The sequence below is a fragment of the Lactuca serriola genome, chromosome 3 (assembly GCF_051521515.1).
Source record: "Lactuca serriola cultivar US96UC23 chromosome 3, Lser_US96UC23_V15, whole genome shotgun sequence".
NCBI classification, from domain to species: domain Eukaryota; kingdom Viridiplantae; phylum Streptophyta; class Magnoliopsida; order Asterales; family Asteraceae; genus Lactuca; species Lactuca serriola.
Genome location: NC_136410.1, coordinates 219,841,466 through 219,864,872, shown reverse-complemented (window position 1 = coordinate 219,864,872; position 23,407 = coordinate 219,841,466). Strand labels below are relative to the sequence as shown.

At 37.2% G+C, this 23,407-nt stretch overlaps 1 protein-coding gene across 1 annotated transcript; it reads left to right on the top strand.

Annotated features, from left to right (window-relative positions):
* The first annotated feature begins 580 nt into the window (after window positions 1-580).
* Window positions 581-13,408, top strand: XRN3 (5'-3' exoribonuclease 3). The gene is made up of 23 exons (XM_079031787.1): window positions 581-935; window positions 2,746-2,848; window positions 2,973-3,049; window positions 3,163-3,354; window positions 3,623-3,742; window positions 3,824-3,886; window positions 4,185-4,334; window positions 4,713-4,877; window positions 6,467-6,544; window positions 6,634-6,720; window positions 6,819-7,076; window positions 7,220-7,315; window positions 7,626-7,721; window positions 7,990-8,060; window positions 8,895-9,023; window positions 9,142-9,218; window positions 9,742-9,782; window positions 9,878-9,952; window positions 10,045-10,202; window positions 11,309-11,413; window positions 11,890-11,965; window positions 12,308-12,387; window positions 12,563-13,408. Exons 1-23 carry the CDS (start codon window positions 732-734, stop codon window positions 13,197-13,199), a joined length of 3,138 nt encoding a protein of 1,045 aa, XP_078887913.1. The 5' UTR covers window positions 581-731; the 3' UTR covers window positions 13,200-13,408.
* The last annotated feature ends 9,999 nt before the right edge of the window (window positions 13,409-23,407 follow it).

Here is a 23,407-nt window from a genome sequence, read left to right as displayed (position 1 = left end):
TTTTTATAATCGTTCAAAGTTTTCAAATAAGTAGCTTTAAATAACTTACAATAACCATAGTTAAAAATAGCTCTGTATAAATGATTATATTGTTACCTTTATAATAAAAAAAACAATGTTTGATGTTTTAAATAATTATAATGATAGAAATTAAAACATTAAAGAAATAAAATTTGAAAAATTAAATAACAATAACAACAACTATAAATAACATTAAACCATATATTATATTTAATTTTATTCATGTGTAACTTGAGGGTAAAACTAATTCAAACAATTGAGATTATGCAGTTATAATAGGTGTATATATTATTATATAATTCAAAATAATCAATATATTATATCAACTTAGAATATGAATTATTATATCAAATTTAACAACAAAATTATTGTTATATTTAAAAAAAATATATATTTGTACCGACTTCAACTATATAAGGTATTTCAGCATAACGCATGAGATTCCATTTGTGTACATACAAAACTTGGGTGAAAAAAGTATTTAGACCGAAAGAGCCCTAACTCTTTGATACGAGTCCATCTAAAAAGACTTGTAAGAGATACTTGGTATCGACCTATAACTTAGCATTCGTGATACATTTGCCTGATACTCAAAATTACAAAGCAACCCTACCCTTCTTCCTCATTAATCAGATTGTCAAGACGAACCCCTACGCAAAGCGGCGCACTGGACCTTTTGCAGCGGGGCACGATACATACCTTCGGCGGCGATGGGAGTACCGGCGTTTTACCGCTGGCTAGCGGAGAAGTACCCAATGGTCGTTGTTGATGTTATAGAGGAAGAAGCCGTGGAAATTGACGGCATTAAAATTCCCGTCGATACAAGTAAACCTAACCCTAATCAAATTGAGTATGACAACCTTTATCTCGATATGAACGGAATAATCCATCCCTGTTTTCACCCTGAAGACCGGGTAACCATCCTCTCTCTCTCTCTCTCTCTCTGTAGAGATATTTATCTCTATATGTATATCTCTCCATGTGTGTATATGTATGTTTAGTCTGAGATAATTTGTTTTTGTAGTTATATGTCATGTGTTTCCTGTGCTTCTCCTCGATATTTTCTTCAAATGATTAAAAAACTCGGAAGGTTTTGAGAGCTCATAGGATTAGAGTAACCATTTATAATTCTGTTTGTAAACGCTTCTTAATAATCCACAAGGAATGTGATACACTAAAAAGTTAGCCTCACATTCAACCCTGGAAACTTCTCTTCCAATCCTTGACATTGGAGAATAGAAGAATATCATTCATGACTGAGATGGTCTATATTGAACCTAATGGCCCTTTTGCATATAAAATTCACCTTAGAACTTGTCTTGTTGCCAAATTACTTCACTAACTTGGTCGAAAGGGTATGGGTACCTAGTATATTGGAGCCTAGAAAAGTCACTCTTGTTCAGTTATTTGTATAGCCAAAATACCTGCAATTAGTTAATCTGCATTCAACTATTATCTACTTCCTGATAAATCTTTCAAGTTTGTTTGTATGATGGTCGATGGTGAATAGAATACATAAACATGAAGAAGCCCATATCACTTCCTGTATAAAAATTGCTTTGGAACATTCCCAGCAAGGAAGAACGGAAACCATTGAGCAAAACCCACATATCAAAGCTTTTCAAATAACAACACACACCAATTTTTCATTGAGGTTTTAAAAGGGTATACATGACCCATGCAGGAGGTAAATCACAATGTCCCTGTCCCTGTAGCAAGAAAGGTTATACCCAGGCTTGAACCTGAGACCTCTCCTATGGATAGGACACTCGTGTGGGGACTTTTCCTTTGAGATTTTAGTCCCCAAAGTCTATTGCTTTCAATAAATCTCACCCTCTACATTCATCTCACCTAAAAAGCATCATTATTGAGGTTAATGAAACATACATGGAATCAATCATGGCATTTTGGTTCCTTTATTTTGGATTGATAAATGAATGATAAGCTCTGTTTAAGATCTCTTTGCCTCTTTCTTAGGTTTTAATCCTCCAGAGGTTACTTAAAGCAAGCATAACTACATCCTTAAAATTGGCTATATATATTATGGGGCCTTTGAGCAGCTAATGGGATGATCCCATAATTAGGGGCTGTGGTAGTAACAGAAACGAGAAGCTTAAACTGATCTACTATAACGTACATCATGCAGTTTTGTGAGAAACATTGTTCTACTCTTTTTCCTCATTGATGACATATATGTCTTGGAGTTATCTATTATAACTGCCTGTTGCCTTTTAATTTTTTTCTTTCCATTCATTGTTGAATGGATAGAGCTCTTTATGATGAATGAATTCTGTCTAGGGGAATTGCGGAATAACAAAGCCTTTTGGACCGAATGAAGTGTCTTATTGAGAGTAAATGACTATTTTATCCTTGTCTAGAAGTGATATGGAGCCAATACCTAGGGAGGCAAAAGTTTTAAGGGACAATAACAAAACTCTCAACATATTCACCAAAATCGTAATATAAAAAAGTAACATTGCTGGAGATTTGTAAATGTTTTTGGAGTGTTGGGGTGTTGTAAGTACTAGTGTTATCGGGAGGTCCTGGATACATAAATGGTCCAAACTATCATTTAACAAATTAAGTCATCATGTTTGTAATTTGTATTTGTTAATTCAAAGAAATCCTTTATTATTATTAAGTCGAAAGGAAACAGCACCTAGGCTAGGATTGTAAGTTTTTATGCATTTGCAGTGTCTTAATAATGAAAAGTGATGAATGCAGCCTTCTCCAACGTCTTTTAATGAGGTGTTCCAGTGCATGTTTGACTACATCGATCGGCTCTTTGTGATGGTGCGACCTAGGAAATTGCTTTATATGGCTATTGGTGTGTAGTAAGCCTGAAAAATTCTTGTAATATCATATATATATATATATATATATATATATATATTTCATTTTAGAACTGATAATGAATTCTTTGAAAAATATCTGAAAAAAATGTGTTGTAGATGGTGTTGCTCCAAGGGCAAAAATGAACCAGCAGCGATCTAGGCGGTTTAGAGCAGCCAAAGATGCAGCAGATGCGGTACGTGTAACAAACAAACAAACACCCCGATCAAAAAACTCTAACTAAGCTAAGGGGCTCAGTTTTTAATTTTTATTATTGTATGTGCATGGGTTGAGAAATTGCATTTTTAGGCAGCTGAGGAGGAGAGGCTTAGAGAGGAGTTTGAGAGGGAAGGCAGAAAGCTTCCTCCCAAACAAGAATCACAAACTTTCGACTCAAATGTCATCACCCCTGGGACTGAATTTATGGCTGTTCTCTCTGTTGCTCTCCAGTACTATGTTCACCAAAGATTAAACAATGATCCTGGATGGAAGCCTATAAAGGTAAATTCTTTCTCTAAATTTTCAATATACCTACCTACCTACAGCACTGCATGCACTTTTAGTTTTCTTCTTAATTAGGACATTCTACTTTCCACTCTATAATAATAGTTGGGTAGATTTTTTGTTTTGTTTTTTTTAAGAAGAAATGAAAGTAGGATGCTGTACTAAAAAAAAATCCCACTACTATTTAAGTTGCATAAATTACTCAAGGAACATTTATTGCAGAAGCAAACTTATCTAAGTCATGACCTGTTCATCTTTTTTGAAGGTTATCCTTTCAGATGCTAATGTTCCTGGTGAAGGGGAACATAAGATAATGTCATATATTCGCCTGCAAAGGAACCTTCCTGGTTTTGATCCAAACACCCGCCATTGCTTATACGGATTGGTATTATTCGTTTTCATTCATTACATTTGACACTTGGCACTGTCCACTTAAAGTTTGATCTTTTTTTCAAACAAACTACAGGATGCTGATCTCATCATGTTGGCTTTAGCTACCCATGAAGTCCACTTTTCGATACTTAGAGAGGTATAATTGCACAAACCTTAATCTACTCGTATCTGCAATAAACTTACTAGGGGGAAGGAACTGTAATCTGTTGACCTTTTGGTTAGCAGGAAACGGAATGGAAAATAATAATAATATTTTGATTTTGAACTTAGAAGTATATTTTTCATTATATATATATTTTTCTAGATTTTATTTGCACCTAATGCTGTCCAGTGCCAGTGATCTCTGTTTATTCATTAACTTAATGCTTATTGATATTATCTTATTCAAGTGAGTGATGCTTACTACACTCTGCTAAACACCTGGGTTGTTTCAGGTTGTATTTACTCCTGGACAACAAGACAAGTGTTTTCTTTGTGGTCAAATTGGTCATTTAGCAGCAACTTGTGAAGGAAAGGCAAAGAGGAAAGCTGGGGAATTTGATGAAAAAGGAAATGCTGAGGTTGTGCCCAAGAAACCATACCAGGTAGCTGTCAAACTGAACTTATGCAATTATTTGTTAGGCCAAATGCAAGAAATACCAACAAACTTCCATTATTTATGTGTTATTGCTTCCTATTAAGCCACTCTTTTTTGAAAAACTACCCAATTATAGCATTGCTATTCGATATGTTTCTTGTTACTTTGAAAAATCTGTCTAACTATAGCAATGAAAATTGCTTCGTGTTTGGATGACATTGGTGGATTTTTTAATGTACAATGCTGTAATAGGAAGAAAAAGAAGTAGGATTTTTTAATAAATAAATCAATGGAAGAGTGTTGCTATTCCTGCATTTAACCCCAATTTATTTTCTGCTCTTGGAAGGCTGTGTATTTTCTGGAATAACATGTGTATGCTTTGCAGTTTCTCAACATATGGACTCTTAGAGAGTACCTTGAATATGAGATGAGGATTCCTAATCCTCCTTCCAAGATTGATTTTGAGCGAATAGTTGATGACTTTATCTTCATATGTTTTTTTGTTGGGAACGACTTTCTACCACATATGCCCACTTTGGAAATACGTGAGGTACCAATCAGAATAAAATATTTATTTAATTTTATAACGACACAACTTTATTTATTTTTTTAATTTCAATGATTCTATCTAATAAAATAATAATTTGCTTTTATCGAAAATAACTAGAATGTATAGTTTTTGGTTAAATTTTAGTGAGCTTTTGTCACGATTCATTTTTTAATTTTTACAAATAAAAAATTCATTACTTGTAGCTAAGTAACGTATAGAGTAGAGTTAGAGGGTGTTTGGGATTTCATTTTGAAGTTAAAAAGGACTTTTACCCAAAAGGACTTATTGCCTTATGAATGTGAGAAAAGTAGTTTTTAAAAAAGTGTTTGGATTAGCTTTTTAGTGGCAAAAGTCAATAAGTTAAAAAGTGTTTGGCTAACTTAATGACTTTTGCTTGTTTTTTCTTCTAATAACTCATAAGTCATTCCAAGAAGTTACAAATTGTAACTTATTCAAAACACCTTTTCAAAGGCTAAACTAAAAGTTGTTTTGAAAGTCCTTATTAGGTATCCAAACACCTTTTTTTTTCAGAACTTATTAACTTTTCAAGATGTCAATAAGTTAAAAAGGAGTTTTTAGATGAAATTCCAAACACCCCCTTAAACCGATACGTTGTATTTACGTATAATGACAGAATACAAAAGCATATAAAAATTAATTTGATTCCTACATAGAGAAGTTTATTACAAACGAGAAGTAACCAATTTGATTAATCTTAAAAGAAGAGGATTCAAATGATGTGTTAATATTTTCAGAAGGGCTAAGGCTGTGTTTGGCGCGCCACAACTAGCTTATTTTTCGAGCTTTTTTAAGTCGTCATGTTTGGCAAGCCAAAAAGTAGCTTATAAGCTAGCTTTTTAAAAAGCTACATAGACTAGCTTTTTAAGAACTTTTTTAAAATTTTCCAAATATACCTGTTAATTAATTATAAAAACACATTTTTTTATGTCATTTCACATTTTTCAGCTAGTTTTACCAAACGACATTTTTTATCAGCTAGCTTTTCAGCTATCAGCTAGATTTTATTTAACAGCTATCAGCTAGCTTTTCAGCTAGTACACCAAACATAGCCTTAAAAGATAGCAACTTGCCTTGATTTATTTGTTTATCATAGCATCTTTAATTTTCTTTCTCAATTATAGCAGTGAAAATTGTTTTGTAATTTGAAAAGTCTACCCAATTAGAGCATTGTACTATGAATTTTTCCTTATTAGGAAAAATCTACTTACTCAATTATAGCAGTGAAAATTGTTTTGTAATTTGATGACATTGCTATATATTTGGGTAGATTTTTGGAATTTGAATATGCTGTAACAGGAAGGAATGAAAGTAGCATTCTGAAACTTTAAGCTGAAAAAAAGAAAAAGCAAAAGAAATGGTGCAATTATATAATAAACAAAAAAGAAAAAGAAAAAGAAAGTAGCATTCTGAAACTTTAAGCTGAAAAAAAGAGAAGAAAAAGAGTAGGAGTAATTTAATTTTAATGTATATATATATATATATATATATATATATATATATATATATATATATATATATATATCTTGTTTAAGGTGTATTTGTTATATCTGGGTGGTGGTGGTTGACAGGGTGCAATTAATTTACTGCTAGCTGTGTATAAAAAGGAGTTTAGGAGCCTGAATGGGTATCTGACTAATGGAAGCAAGGTGAGTATTATGTAATGTTAATATGTTATATTGAAGTAGTAGTATGTATCTGCTGGAGTGGACTGAATTGTTTTGTTATTGACTCCCAGCCAGACCTTAAGAAAGTGGAGCAGTTTATTCAGGCGGTGGGGTCATACGAAGATAAAATATTTCAGAAAAGAGGGCGGTTGCATCAGGTGAGTAGATAGTTTTAGTTTGACTTTGATACAGGTGGATATTAATTAATTAATAATAATAATAATAATAATAATAATAATATGTTTGTGTTGTGTAGAGACAAGCGGAAAGGATAAAACGTGAGAAATCTCAAGCAAAATCTCAAGCAATGAGAGGAGATGATGCGGCACCACAAATGGAACCGGACTCATTAGTTCCAGTCGGCCGCTTTCAGGGATCACGTCTTGCTTCTGGACCTTCCCCCTCACCATACCAACCCCATTCTCAGCCCCGACCACAAAAACTTGCACGCCTCTCCACCTCTTCTTCTGTTGGTGCTGCCATTGTTCAAGCCGAGTCCAGTCTTGAAAATGATGTATGTTTGTTTCCCTTCTCACTCACATTATCAACTGCTTTTTACTTAAACCCTTTCACTGTTTAGGACCAGGAATTATCATTCCTTCTTCTTTGGCTCTCCAGAATCCAGATCTTATAAAAAGAAGTATTACTTGTTTTCAGGTACTTGACAATAAGGAAGAACTCAAAACAAAACTCAAGGGGATACTTCGTGACAAGTCTGATGCTTTTAATTCTGACCAGCCGGAGGAAGATAAGGTTACCACTTACCATTATCTTTTATATGCCTCAATACTCTTACCATATTCTACATATACCAATCTACTTTTATATTTTCTAATCCACATACAAACCTATTTTTCCCTACTATATTTGGGTCGACTTTTCAAACTACAATGACACAAACTATATGTATATGAGTAGATTTTTCCTTAATAAGAAAAAAAAGTATGTGCATGTGCAATGTATTAATAGAAAGAAATGAAAGTAGGATGCTACAATACACAAATAAATGAAGACGATTTTATAGTTTACATGTTATGTTATTCTCATGATGGGTTGTTGCCAGATAAAATTGGGAGTGCCTGGATGGAAAGAGAGGTACTATGAAGAGAAGTTCTCTGCAAGTTCCCCTGAAGAGCTTGAGGAAATACGGAGAGATGTTGTAAGATTCCAAACCTTTTTCAGTTGATTCCATCCTGTGCTTAGTTGATATGTACAAATGAAAAGCTCAATTAAAAACCCAAATAAGATTATTATAAAAAAATATATATCTTCTACCCATTTTTTTAGAAAACAAAATATAAATCTAAGTAGTATGATGATTTTTTTTTTAATTTTTTTTTAAAGTTGCCTATAGAAGTTACATAAATAAAAATGGGTTATTTTCCAAAAGAATGAACCTTAAAGTATATGCTAATGGTTTTTCATAGGTCTTAAGATACACAGAAGGCTTGTGTTGGGTGATGCATTATTACTACGAAGGTGTCTGTTCCTGGCAGTGGTAAGTAGTTTCTTCTATATATATTTATTGTAAAGCCACTATTTTTACAAAAATAAGGGTTAAGTGCAAAAAGATAGCAATACCCTTTCATTTATTTCATTATTTGTTTATTAGCATTCCACTTTCATCTCTTCCTATTATAGGCTTGATCTATTAAAGTACATTGTCTTAATAAGATAAAGTTGAAGCTAAAATGCTGTAATAAGAAGATTTGAAAGTAGGATACTATTGTAAACAAATGAATGAATCTATGTTGGTGTATCTTGCATTTAGCTCAAAGCTTAATTGGTACTTGATGGATTTTGGAATCATTGAAGCATTTTCAGTTCGTTCTTGGGTGGAATTATGATATAAGACTTTTGAACAACTTGTCAGATGTTCAGTGTGGTATATGTTGGGAACATATGTAAAAGTCCTTGATCTAGTTTTTCTAAAAAGGGCCAACCATCATTTTTCTTTTGTTTTTATATAAGTAACTTTGGTCTTGTCTTTCCATGTAGTGTGTTGTCTATATAAACTGCTGTCTGGATCAATGGTTTTTGAACATATTTGAGAAAATGACACCACACTTGGGTTAAACGGAAGGAAAAAATAAATGAGGCCAATTTTGTAAAAAGATAGGAATTAAGGGGATGGCTTTCTCTAATAAGTCGTTCTTTCCGCATAGTCCAAAGAAAACAGCCATTAATAGATTACTTGGTGGATTAATTTTAAACAATAATCCTTTAAACCCACAGCCCTAAACTTTGACACCTTAGGGTTTAGGGGTATGCTTCGTTGCATTAAGTTCCTCAAAAATAATTATATTGAAACATTTCATATTTGTACTTTCAGGTTTTACCCATATCATTATGCGCCATTTGCTTCTGATCTTAAGGATCTTGGAGAATTAAACATCAGTTTTGAACTCGGTTCCCCATTCAAACCGTTTAATCAACTGATGGGCGTGTTTCCTGCTGCAAGGTCGAACCTTCTATATATATATATATATATATATATATATATATATATATATATATGTATTATCTTGATTCCTTCCATATTAACAAAAAAATGTCTTTAACTGAGTTCATTTTTACAGTTCCCATGCTCTTCCCGAGCATTATAGAAAGTTGATGATGGATCCGGACTCGCCTATTATCGATTTTTACCCAACAGGTGAAGTATTTTTTTTAATCTAATACCCCAAGCCTGAAGTTATAAAAATTCCAAACCATGATGGAAACTATACCAGCCCACAAGTTAAGGCTTTCATTGAGTTGTTGATTATAACATTCTACTTTCATGTCTTCCTACTTTGAGAATCATATTCATAGCAATGCCATGCAAATATAAAACCAATTTCATTTCTACAGTTGGGTAGATCTTTCAAAGCATAATAGTTTAATAAGAAAGAGACTAAAAGTATGCCATAATTAGGTAGATTTTTTCAAAGTGGCATTTTTATGCTGTAAATGTAATACAAAGAAATAGCTATTGTTCACAAAAAAGGAAAGTACTTTTCTCTTTCTTGCATGTAGCCAGACAAATTATAACAAACTGCTCTCTACCCACACCTAGAATGGGTATCCAATCCATCCAACTCAATACACCTAGAGGGGCTGGGCTGCTGCTGATAAATTTTGTAACACCCCATGCCTGCTTGAAGTTTAAAGACTTTTTTTTTTATAATTGTTTTCAGATTTTGAAGTCGACATGAATGGGAAGCGTTTTGCATGGCAGGTATCCACTATGGTTTCTTCTTTTCCCTTTTCCTTTAACAGGGTTTCTCTGTATTTGAAAATATTAACAAACTTATGGTAATTACGTACGTGTAGGGAATAGCAAAGTTGCCTTTCATTGATGAAGATCGCCTTCTTGCAGAAGTGTCAAAAGTTGAGCATACTTTAACGGTATGAGGACACAACTCATGCCTCTATTTTTTTTTTCTTTTTGTTGATGAAAGTATCTACTGAAGGAAAATGATTTGGTGATTTATATACAGGAGGAAGAGGCTCGGAGAAACAGCACGATGTGTGACATGCTTTTTGTGGCATTATCACACACATTATCTCCATACATATTCTCTCTAAACGACCGATGTAAGCAGTTATCCGCCAAGGAACGAGTTGAAGTCAAAGAACAAATCGACCCACTCGCGAGGTAGGTTTCTATTGCAATGTCTGTCTACTTGTTGGCATTTTTAATCTTTTGTCTTGGGATTAATGCAACCTATTTTCATTGATTTCTTTATAATAGCATCCGAGCTTCATTTCTTCCTATTACAAAGCAGTTTTTTTTACTGCTGTAATTTGTTAGGTTATTTGAAGAATGATTTTCAAATAAGAAAAAGAAAATCACAAGTATAATGCTATAGCTGGGTAGGCAACGTCTTATTTTAATAAGAAAATTTTGAAAGTACAATGCATTAACCAAGAGAAATGAAAGTAGCATGCTACAATACACAAGTAGACGAAATACATTGCTTATATTGCAGTTAGAATCTTTTATTTATTGATTAAATGCAAAAATAGCAACATACTCTATCAATTTCTTTATTAAATCCTACATTCATATCTTTCTATTACATCATTGTACTTCAAATGAAATGTTCTACCGGTTATAGCAATGTCATCTGGATACAAAGCAAGTTTCACTACTATAATTAGGTAGATTTTTCAAAGTATAATGTTGTCATAAGAAAAACATTTTAGAGTACAGTATTATAATTTGGTAGATGTTTTCAAACTACAATGACTTAATTTGGAAAAATATTCAAAATACAGTGCTATGATAGAAAGAAAAGAAAGTAAGATGCTATAAATGAAACTACCTTGTGTGTGTGTGTGTGTTTAGCCCTTTTTATTATATTTTGTAAATTTTGGCTTAAAATAAAAAATAGCAAAAAACTTTCATTGGTTTGTTTATTATAACAAAGTACTTCCATTGTCTTCCTATTTCAGCATTGTACTATAAATATCTATCATTATTGCAATACAAAGCAAATTTTACTACTGTAGACTTTTCAAAGTATAATGTCCTGGTAAGAAAAAAAATTGAAACCGGTTAGATTTTTCAAAGTAGAATGCTTTAGTATGAAAAAAGAAGTAGAAGTACAATAATGCTGTACTAGAAAGAAATGGAAGGATGGTATAATACACAAATAAAGAGTGTAGGTTGCTTTTTCTTGTATTCAGCCTTTCTTTCTTTTTGCAAGTCCGTATGTGTTTTTTCCTTTTTTTTTTGACATAATTGGTGGGTGTGTGCAGTGGTGGGATGAATGGGTATCTATCCCTTTGTGGCGGAGATCCCTGTCCTCCGATATTTAGCTCACCTGTTGACGGCATGGATGACATCATGGATAATCAAGTCATGTATGTAAACTTTCATTCCCTTTTTGCTATTGTGTATTGCTGGTGTGTAAGGAAGTAGGCCATGCCTGTTAAATAAACAGAAGAGAAGAAGTTGGAGAAAGATAAATGTTTTTTTTTTTCCAACCTAGAAAGGTGGGACATACGCTACTAATAAGCTATTGATCTTTTGTCTGACTGTGCGTAAAAAATGCCCTCTCCCTGATCTGATATCAGAGGACAGAGATATCTCTAAAAGATCATCTCAGGCTCATGGGTGTGGGTGGTTAAAGGACTTGGAATAAAGGTTGGTTCAACTTTTGGGTGCCTTCCATTCCGTTCCTTTGGGTTGGATGGATGGCTTTTAGCCTTAGCCTTGTTATCCGCGAGAGAAAAGTAGACCTAGAAAGTTAGTTAGTTGGTTAGTTTGTCCAACCGCGGGGAGGGGAGGGGAGGTGTTCACTAATCTAATTTTTACTGTTTGCTTGCATGCATATCAGATGTGCTATTTACAGACTGCCGGAATATCATAACCATATTTCTCGACCACCTGCAGGGGTCAAACCACCAAAAAAGGTAATTGCTATATACAGCCTATAGGCTATAACGTTCGTTGTCTTGTCATACTAAATTCAGAATGTGTTTTATCCCCAACCTAACGCAACATTCCAATGTAAAATATTTTTACAATGCTTAATCCCAACCCAACTCAGCTCGAGTTTTTTATACTTGATAAATGACACCAATGTAATGTATTTATTATTTATAATCAATCAAGTTTACCTAATATTATAATCTAAATCGATAAAAATATTTATCATTCATTAAATTATAGCCTTTTCTATAGACGAAATAAATATAGCAATTTTTATCTTTTATTTGTGACCAGTCGACTGACTGGTGGAATTTATGTTGCAGACGGTGACAGTGGATGATTTACAACCAGAGCCTGCTTTATGGCATGAAGATTCTGGAAGAAAGCCCTGGGAGAACGGAAGGTACACTTACTGTTCTTTCTTTTAACTTACCTCAAATCTTTCAAACCAACAAAATAACAAACACACCGACACCGACACCGACACCATGGAATGGAATAGAATTTTTATTCTGTTCTTTTTGATAGAGAAGAGAAGGTTCCAGTCCTTAACGAATGATTTTCTACTTTTGATGTAGGAGTGGGCAGAACAGGCAGCATAACAACTACAACAATAACAATAATAATAATTATAATAATTATAATAATAATAACCAGCACCAGCACCAGCACCAGCACCACCACCACCAATCTGGGCGGCAGCTTGGAGATGCTGCACATCGACTTGTGAACAATAGCTTACAAATAAAGACAGATAGAAGAAATAGTCATTATCATCATCCATACGATCCACGCCCACCCCCTTTCCATGCTGTTAGACCAGCAGCAGCATCCTATCATCACAACCAAAGTAGGATGGTGCAGTCGCAATCGGGCTATCATCCTTCTCCACAATCACATAACTATGCCCAACCCCAACCTTATGCTTCACCTGCCCATGCCAATTACAGTAGTAGTAGGTCAGTTTCAGATCATCAAACCCCTGGATACGAATACGATCCACGTGTCACCCATCAAACTCCACATGCCGTTACTCATTACTATCCACCCCAGGGTTACAATAACAGTGGTGGCTATGGTGGTGCCGCCAATCAGACTGCAGGATGGGCAGCCGCTCGTGGGAATCAGGGTGGCGACAGAGGAGGAGGAAGACATCATCATGGTGGAGGCAACCAATTCTCAGCATTGAATAGAAGACCCCCTCATCGCCGTTAGATATGTAATGTCTATGTTTATGTTTATGTTGGAATACATAACATAGAGATATGTATCATATGTGTCCACTTATATCAAATTCATTCCATAGGTTCAGCTCAGGATATTAGATGATTCCTCTCTAATTTTTGTTGTATTTATACTTGCCTTTGATGTTCCTTATCTTTTTATCGAATTCACTAATAAAACCCAGAAAATCTTTATTCCAATGCTTTTCATTTTGTATGTCACTTTGTGTGCTCTAATTAGGGTTTTATATTTAGGCTGTGCAGATTAGCTGAAAACTAGTTTTTGCTTTATAACCCGCCGTTCTTGAAAAAAACTGTAAGATGGCATTAAAACGCATTTACATATATATTTAAAATTAGGTTAACACCAAATTTGGCTAATCAATTATTTCATATATCTTTAAAGTACCAATGTATATATTTTATTACATGCAGACTTAACATAAAAGCTATACTAAATGGGCTCTTTTAGCTTTTTGACAACTTATTGCCCTAACTTATTTTCACACTTTTTTTGCAATGTTTTTCTACTACACTTTCAACATTTATAAAATTGAATATGTAAAAAATATACATGAATGCAAAAATGTTGGGCTGTAGTTTTAGTTGTGAAGTGTACAAAATATATGATGCTTGAAGTTAGATCGATTGAAGCAGGGCCGGTTCCACCAGATAAAAGCCCCGGGGCAAAAAGAAAGAAATGACCTCTTCAAATTTCAATAATTTAAAGAAAATTATCAAAATTCATATACAATTTGAGAAAAGAGATGAAAAACATACAATTGAGGTTCATTAAGCTTTAAAAGAAGCTACTTATTCCAACTTCGGTATTTTTATTTAATCACGTAACTGATGTTGGTATAAAGATGAAATTGCCAAAAGTTATAAATAAAATATTTGTATGATCTTTTTTCTAGATGTAAAATCACTAATAAAAGTATCAACTAATAATCAACTGTCACACCCCCAAACCAGACGGCGGAAACGTCCGGGGGCTGTCGTGACTCAATTGAATACCATCACAATGAATATACATGAAACATAACATCATACAATACCAAACATTGGAATATTACAACTGGTAGCGTTTGCATTCAGTACATAGTTTCAAAATATTACATTCCCAAAAGTAAATTGTTCGATATTAATTAAACAACAGCAAAACGTCATAGAGTACAATTCTTGCTTCACTTTATCTGTTACCTGAGAATACAAGTATTTTGAAAAACGTCAACATATGAAATGTTGGTGAGTTCATAAGTAATGTTTGAAATCCAATGTTTTGTATCGTTTTGAAAACCACCAGAAAATCCGATATTTTCTGAAAATTGTATAGTATAAAAGGTGTGAAGATCCGAAAATATGCTTGTTTGTTTCTATAAATGTAAGAGTACGATTTGTAAAAACTCGTTATTTAATTCGTAGGTGTAATAATTGAAAATCCTAGGAAAACCCGACGTTTTCCCATTACTTTGCATTAAATAATTTTATGATTTGTTATTTCGTTACGACAGGTGTATTCGTTGAGCTCCGGGGACGTTGGATTAATTGTGGATTGTGAATTGTTGTAAACGTACATTAATGAAAATGACCAATTGACAACCGTACAAACGATTCCGTTAGGCGTCGCTCGCACTATTCACTTAACCCAACCACCCGGACTCATGTAGCCCCACGACCGAGGGGAAAAAGTGAGTGCGAAGCCCCAGGTAATTCCCTACGTCGTTCAAGGCTATAGTGAATGCGAAGGGCCCTTAGCCCAACTCGCATCAGTGAATTCTCGACTTTGCTAGCAGTACCGAAGGACCCTTGGGGACCAGCAGCACGTTGCCATTGAAAGTCATTTTACGCTGTGTTGGATCATGTAAGACCCAACAACTCGTAAGGTTGATGTCTTCGGGCCTAAAGATCAGGTCATTGGGCTAGCTAGGCCCAACAAACAAGATTTTACACTTTTGGGCCCAAAGATGGTGTATCGACGTCTGTGCACTCTCAGGTGTGTATTGAATTCCCAAATTTTCCGTGTATGAATCGAGTTGTCGTCATGTTAGTAGTTTCGGATTTGTTATTGATTCGAGACCGAATCAATTCGTTTGATAACGATTTTTGGTGTTGTTGTGTATTGTAATTCGTCGGTAGTCGCAGTGTCAATATTTGATCACAATGGATGTATTGAATTAACATTGAAAATTTTCTGTTTACAGCCCCTCTTTATTTTGTCAATTTACTTTTTCAACCCTTTGAATAAATTAATTTCCGGTTTAGTCCTTAAACCATTTTTCTTGGCATTCTAACACCAAAACTTATTGAAATTGATATTTTTCAGCACATTTTTAGTTGAAAACAGTTTTAGTCCCTCAAAATACAGTTTTCTCGGCTGTAACCTCTCTTTTTCGCAATTTTTACACTTTTGGCCCAAATTGGAAAATTTTTGCAACTTTGGTCCTTTTTAATTATGAAAAACATTTTTAACCTTTGAAAAGGACTTGGAACACTAGTAGTCCACTGTTTTACGGAAAAACACAGTTTCAGCCCCTCAAATTGGAAAATTTCGCATATTGGGCCCTATTGGGCCGAAAAGTTCATTTTTAGCCCATTAAGTTTAGAAATTTACATTTTAAACATTCTAAAGTGTATATTTCTGGAAAAAATTCCTTTATGAAACTGTTTTGACACTTCTTAACCTCCAGAATTTGTATTTTGACATTTTGGGCCCTTAAACTTCATATTCTTAGCATTTTAAGTCTAAAAATGTGATTTTTAGCCCAAGATGTTCATCTAAACCAACTTGGTTATTTTTCTAGTAATGACTTATGTATAATGATATGTTTTAGCACTTGTTTCATGCATCATAACACAAATCTCGATTTTTAGGTCCTTTTGACTAGTTTCAACACCAAAAACACACAAAAGTATGTAAATAAACATAGAAATCATACAAGGCATACACATAATGATAGATCTACACATATGCTTGTATTCCCCCCCTAGAAAACTTATAAAAACCAAAAATAAGGGGGTATGAAGCTCACCTTAGGGTGTGGTTTCGGTTTTGGAGGAGAAATGGAAGAAAGTTTGGTGATTTTCGGCCCTAGCACCCCTTGATGAAGATCTCGGCCTTGAGGTGTTTCTAAGATACAAGATCATGATTTCTCATGAGTTAAGAAGAGATTTTTGATAGATCAAGGAACCTAGATCATAGAATTTAGTATAACCTTACCTTGGAGGGTGATTTTTGGTGAAAAATCTCCTTGGAATGCCTTTAAATCTCGAAAATTTTAGGAGAGGGAGGGAGGAATGCTCTTCAAGACTTAGAGAGGTTTGGAATGAATTTTTTTGGTGAGTGTAGGAGGGTGTTCGGCCGAGAATGAGAGAGGGGAAGAAGAAGAGAGGGTTGAGTTGACATACATAGATGTATGTTGGTCCATGCATGGAAGTATGGTGGACATAAATGAGGTGGCATGAAGAAGTCAACTCCTTTCTTCTTGGGCTTGTCTTGGGCCGAATTTTGGAAAGAAAAAGAGAGTATTGGGCTTTAATGCCCCTAAGCCCAATATTAGAGTTAGGTTGGATGATTTTTGGCCCAAATAAAAATATAATATGATTTTTACACTTTGTTGGGCTAGTTTGAGTTAATTATGATTCATAATATTTAATTTATTTCATTCTAGGCCCAATATGGCCCAAAATGTTGAAATAAATAAACGTGGGTCCAATTAGAGCCCATTTAAAGGTTCTAATCCCATGATAGTCAAATTGGAAGCTTATTGGCCCATTGAGTCCAATAAGGAAGTCCTAGTCCAAAATGGACCTAAACAAGAACTTCTAGGGTTTCCAATTGCTTATTGACTATTTGTAGCACTTGTATGGTGTATTTGATTGAAATTCTGTTGTCATAGAGTAAGCATCATACATGCTCTTTGAGTTTTTGATTCTACATTTTACTTGAGTGTAGTGATTACAAGACACAAAATTTCTAGTTGTGACATCAACGTTATTGTAGCACCTGGTTCCTGGTACGTATTTAAATTCAACTAATTTTGTATTTTACTCTGGGACTCGGCGAGTTGGAGGCTCAACTCGTCGAGTAGACTCGACATTATGCGGGGGTTTTAGTGACCTACCTCAGCCCAACATAACGGTGGGTATCACCTACCTCAGCCCAACATAACGGTGATCTACACTTACGCCCATATAGTGCTTCGAAAGGAGCGACCTTGATGCTCGAATGATAACTATTGTTATACGAGAATTCGATTAAAGGTAAGTGGGTATCCCAAGACTTCCCAAAGTCTATCACGCATGCGCGGAGCATGTCTTCGAGAGTTTGGATGGTTCGTTCGCTTTGACCATCCGTTTGCGGATGATAAGCGGTGCTCATGTCAAGATGAGTTCCCATTGCCTTATGGAGTGATTGCCAAAAACGTGACATGAACCTACTGTCCCTATCCGAGATAATAGACACTGGTACTCCGTGGAGTCTCACGATTTCTCGAATGTATAAACGCGTCAATCTCTCCATCTTGTAGGATTCTTTGATTGGCAGGAAATGGGCAGACTTCGTCAGTCGGTCGATTATTACCCATATGGTGTCTAGTCCATCCGACGTTTTGGGTAGCTTGGTCACGAAATCCATAGAAATCCCCTCCCATTTCCACTCAGGAATTACCGGTTGCTGTAATAACCCTGAGGGCTTCTGGTATTCCACCTTTACCTTGGCACACGTAAGGCACTTACTAATATAGGTAGCAATTTCTGCCTTCATGTTAGGCCACCAGTAGTGTTGTTTAATATCCAAACACATCTTGTCTGAACCAGGATGAACGGAGTATCGCGTCTTTTGGGCTTCCTTCATAACTACCTCCCTAAATCCTCCGATTTTAGGGACCCAAATACGGTTCATGAAGTAGTATACTCCATTCTCCTTTGCCTCTAGGTTCTTCTCCATCCCGCGCAATGCTTCACTTGACCTGTTTTCCACTTTCATGGCCTCCGATTGGGCTACCGCAATTGAGTGACTAGGTGAAATTGAATGGTTATAGAGAGAGTTTTCGTACGACGATTTGAGTACTCTTTCCGACTTAATGCGTCGGCTACCACATTGGCCTTGCCTGGGTGGTACTTGATCTCACACTCGTAATCGTTTAATAATTCAACCCATCTTCGTTGCCTCATGTTCAACTCTTTCTGGTTCAAGATGTGTTGGAGACTTTTGTGGTCCGTGAAGATGGTGCACTTCGTACCACACAGGTAGTGCCTCCAAATTTTCAGAGCGAAGACCACGGCTCCCAATTCCAGGTCATGGGTCGTATAATTTACTTCGTGCGTCTTTAGTTGGCGAGATGTGTAAGCTATCACCCTTCCACGTTGCATGAGAACACAACCTAAGCTCTGATTCGACGCGTCACAGTAGACCACGAAATCTTCCGTTCCCTCCGGTAGCGATAGTACGGGGGCGCTACAGAGAGCTTGTTTCAGGGTTCGGAATGTGGCTTCTTGTTTGTCCGTCCATTTGAATGGTACGCCCTTTTGTGTAAGCGAGGTAAGTGGCTTGACGATCTTAGAGAAGTTTTGAATGAATCTCCTATAGTAGCCTGCTAGACCCAAGAACTGACGGATTTCCGTAGGTGTTGTCGGGATTGCCCATCCTTCAACTGCTTTGACTTTAGAGGGATCCACATGAATTCCATCTTGGCTAACTACATGACCTAGAAAGTTCACACTCCGGAGCCAGAACTCACACTTGGAGAGTTTTGCGTATAGCTTCTCCGATCGCAGCGTTTCTAGGATTTGTCGGAGATGTTGGCCATGCTCTTCTTCGCTTCAGGAATAGACGAGGATGTCGTCGATGAAAACGATGACAAAGTTGTCGAGGAATGGTCGACAGATTTGGTTCATTAGATCCATAAATGCAGCAGGGGCATTTGTCAGACCGAAGGGCATTACGACAAATTCATAATGTCCGTAGCGAGTTCGGAAAGCGGTTTTTGGAACATCCTCTTCCCGGACTTTGAGTTGGTGGTATCCGGACCGTAGATCTATCTTAGAAAAATGACTAGCTCCTGGAACGAGGTCTATTCGAAATTCCACTTGTCTCTCCGGGGGTACTCCTGGAAGATCTTCAGGGAACACGTCTGGGAACTCACATGCTACGGGAATGTCTTGAACGTTAACCTCTTCCTTGGTCTTATCAACTATGTGAGCCAGGAACGCCAAGTTGTTCTTTCGTAGATGTTTTTGTGCCTTGATGCACGAGATGAGGCGAAGGTTCATGCTAGGTTTGTCTCCGTAAATTACTAGGGTTTCGTGATTTGGGAGGCAAAGACGAACGACCTTCTCGTGACACATAGTTTTAGCATGGTGGGGGATTATCCAGTCCATGCCGATGATCACATCGAAACTCCTAATTGATACTGGCATTAGGTCCATTCGAAAGACGTGTTGATTAAGGGTTAGGGTGCATCCGATGTAGATTTCCCTAGTGGATTCAGCCATTTCCACCGTAAAGGTTTCATTTAGCTTTTGGGGCTGTTGTTTTAATAAATGTTTAAACTTATCGCTTACGAAACTTCGCTCCGCTCCGGTGTCAAATAAGATGCATGCATAAGTGTGGTTTAGGGGAAACGTACCGGTAACAACAGCGGGGTCCTGAATCGCCTCTCCCTGACCCATGGTCAGCATCCTTCCTGTTCCTCCGTTTCCTGGATTGTTGTTGTTAGGGCAGTCTCGGCGGAAATGCCCAGTCCTTCCACACCCATAGCAGGTGTGGCTAGGCCCTGCATTGTTGCCGCCGGTGGTGACGTTGTTGTTGTTGCGATTGTTGTTGTGGTTGCTGTTTCCCTGTTGTTGGTTCTGGGGAGGGTAAGCCCTGCAGTACTTCGCCGTGTGTCCCCTTCGGTTGCAACTAGTGCACTGTAACTCCTTGCATTCTCCATGGTGATGGAAACCGCACTTGTTGCACTTGGGAAGATTACCGAAATAAGGTCTTGAAGCATTTGAAGCAGCTGAGGCTGGAGCATGTGGTGCGGCTGGAACCGGTGCGGTGACAGCGTTAACCGCCACTGTTTGCTGCTTTTTAGAGGTCTCGGGGCCCTGGCGCCCCTTCCTCTTATTGTTCTTCCCCTTCTTGCCATCACCTTCCTTCTTTCCTTCAGCCTCCGCTGGCTTCTCACCCTTTTTGTTGTTATGGTCATACAACTTCTTTGCCAATCTTTTTGCACTGTCATATGTTTCGGGGTTTGCAGCTATCACATTTCCTTGAATTGGTGATGTTATTCCCCAGATGAATCGCTCAATCTTCTTTCCTTCCGAGGCGATCATACCCGGGCACAACAGAGATAGTTCACTAAATCTCGATATGTAGGCATCGATATTCGCATTCTGCACAGTGAGGTTCCACAGCTCTTGCTCCATTTTCTGAATCTCACCTCGTGGGCAGTATTCAGCCATCATCATTTCTTTCATCTCCGCCCACAGCATAGAGTTAGCTACAGGAAGTGTCATGGCTTCCACATGTCCGTTCCACCAGGTGAGCGCTTGATCGACAAAAGTGCAGGCCGCGAACTTCACTTTCGTCTGCTCAGGACAATCGCATATCTCGAATACTGACTCCACCTTCTCAATCCATCGCTTCAGAGTGATCACTCCTCTAGTGCCATTAAAAGTTCGTGGTTTGGCATTTGTAAAGTCCTTGTAGGTACATGTTTTAGTAGGTCCTTGATTCATCCCGTTGTTCGAACTCCCTGCCCCTTGCCCGTTGCCTCCTCCGTTATTCCCTTGGTGGAGTTGTGCCATAGTTGCGGTGACCGCAGCAGACACGACTGCCTGGAATGCAGTGGAGTCAACTTCGGGTGGGGTTGGTCCAAGGTTTCCGCGAGTAGGTCGGCGAGGAATCTTTCTGTCATGAAACGGAAATATGTTGAGTGTTTGGGGTTTCTGGAAGGTTGTGACCCTACTGACTAGGTGAAATGTACGTACTAAAACATTCCTACCATTCAACATACAATCATAAATTCTCAACACATAGCAATTTGTAATATCATAACGAAGCACGTAAAAGTTTACTAATATTATCCGCATTTGATATATGAAAAATTTGCTCGTAAGAGCATACATGAGTGACACTAGTTCGACAGCATAACGGCTCTATGAGTAGTGTAGTCACTTAAACATAGAGTCGGGGGTACATAGCATAGTTCCTAACGACCTACTAAGATATGTCTATCCCTAATCACGAGGATCTGCGTCCTACGTATTGGCGGGGTCATATGCCGAAATGTTGCGCCAGTAACTGAGCCATCTCCGTCATGTCTCCAATAACCTCATCCCTCTCATGCTCAGCTCGCACTGCCCGAGCCTCCATAGCATACAGCTGTTGTCGCAGTGCGGCGATCTCAGCTTCGGGGGAACGGTTCTCCCTTGGAGGGTTCACTGGTGGAGCGGGGTGGTCTGGTTGTGCCTCGTTCTCACACGGCGGGATGTGGTCCTTGTCCCCGTCTTGGCCTTCCTCGACATCGTCGTCGGTCTCTCCAAATTCGTAGTCGGTGTCTATGTATTCGTCAGGTCCGACGTCGTGTGCTTCCTCTGGATTCCCTTCTGGTTCATCTTCAAGCATCTCGTGAACCACTAGAACTTGATGGAACTGGATACCCAACTGATCTCCCTCCATGACGACTGGGGGAAAGTATAAACTATCGTCACTCCCACGTCTATGATATATACTAAATAGACGTTCTCTTTTTGGTGATAAAAGGGTATAGTTTTAGGTTCCCTAGCTATCCCGATCTCATCAGAACGTGTGTTAGTTATACTTTGGAGAGAATGTAGTTGATCAGGCTACATCCACTCCTTGGTACCACTAAGAACAGTCCTGAATTAACCGAGATACTAGCATTATCTTGTTTGGTTCGGCGTTATGTTCCTTGTTCCTAATGCAAGCAAAGATGTTTTGTTGTTGTTGTATTTTTACTTGTTTTTTTCAGAGTTATGTTAGTCCCTTTTTGGTTTATAGTTGCATATCAATGCATGGTTCGATATGCTAGTTCACTATAAACAGAGCTCTGATACCAACCTGTCACACCCCCGAACCAGACGGCGGAAACGTCCGGGGGCTGTCGTGACTCAATTGAATACCATCACAATGAATATACATGAAACATAACATCATACAATACCAAGCATTGGAATATTACAACTGGTAGCGTTTACCTTCAGTACATAGTTTCAAAATATTACATTCCCAAAAGTAAATTGTTCGATATTAATTAAACAACAGCAAAACGTCATAGAGTACAATTCTTCCTTCACTTTATCTGTTACCTGAGAATACAAGTATTTTGAAAAACGTCAACATATGAAATGTTGGTGAGTTCATAAGTAATGTTTGAAATCCAATGTTTTGTATCGTTTTGAAAACCACCAGAAAATCCGATATTTTCTGAAAATTGTATAGTATAAAAGGTGTGAAGATCCGAAAGTATGCTTGTTTGTTTCTATAAATGTAAGAGTACGATTTGTAAAAACTCGTTATGTAATTCGTAGGTGTAATAATTGAAAATCCTAGGAAAACCCGACGTTTTCCCATTACTTTGCATTAAATAATTTTATGTTTTGTTATTTCGTTACGACAGGTGTATTCGTTGAGCTCCGGGGACGTTGGATTAATTGTGGATTGTGAATTGTTGTAAACGTACATTAATGAAAATGACCAATTGACAACCGTACAAACGATTCCGTTAGGCGTCGCTCGCACTATTCACTTAACCCAACCACCCGGACTCATGTAGCCCCACGACCGAGGGGAAAAAGTGAGTGCGAAGCCCCAGGTAATTCCCTACGTCGTTCAAGGCTATAGTGAATGCGAAGGGCCCTTAGCCCAACTCGCATCAGTGAATTCTCGACTTTGCTAGCAGTACCGAAGGACCCTTGGGGACCAGCAGCACGTTGCCATTGAAAGTCCTTTTACGCTGTGTTGGATCATGTAAGACCCAACAACTCGTAAGGTTGATGTCTTCGGGCCTAAAGATCAGGTCATTGGGCTAGCTAGGCCCAACAAACAAGATTTTACACTTTTGGGCCCAAAGATGGTGTATCGACGTCTGTGCACTCTCAGGTGTGTATTGAATTCCCAAATTTTCCGTGTATGAATCGAGTTGTCGTCATGTTAGTAGTTTCGGATTTGTTATTGATTCGAGACCGAAT

What these genes read in the sequence shown, in the direction of transcription:
- XRN3 (XM_079031787.1), top strand. Translation starts at nt 732, where the DNA reads ATGGGAGTACCGGCGTTTTACCGCTGGCTAGCGGAGAAGTACCCAATG. An exon ending in ATTGCTTTATATGGCTATTG is followed by an intron (nt 2,849 to 2,972) that starts GTGTGTAGTAAG and finishes AATGTGTTGTAG; the next exon opens with ATGGTGTTGCTCCAAGGGCA. An exon ending in GCCATTGCTTATACGGATTG is followed by an intron (nt 3,743 to 3,823) that starts GTATTATTCGTT and finishes AACAAACTACAG; the next exon opens with GATGCTGATCTCATCATGTT.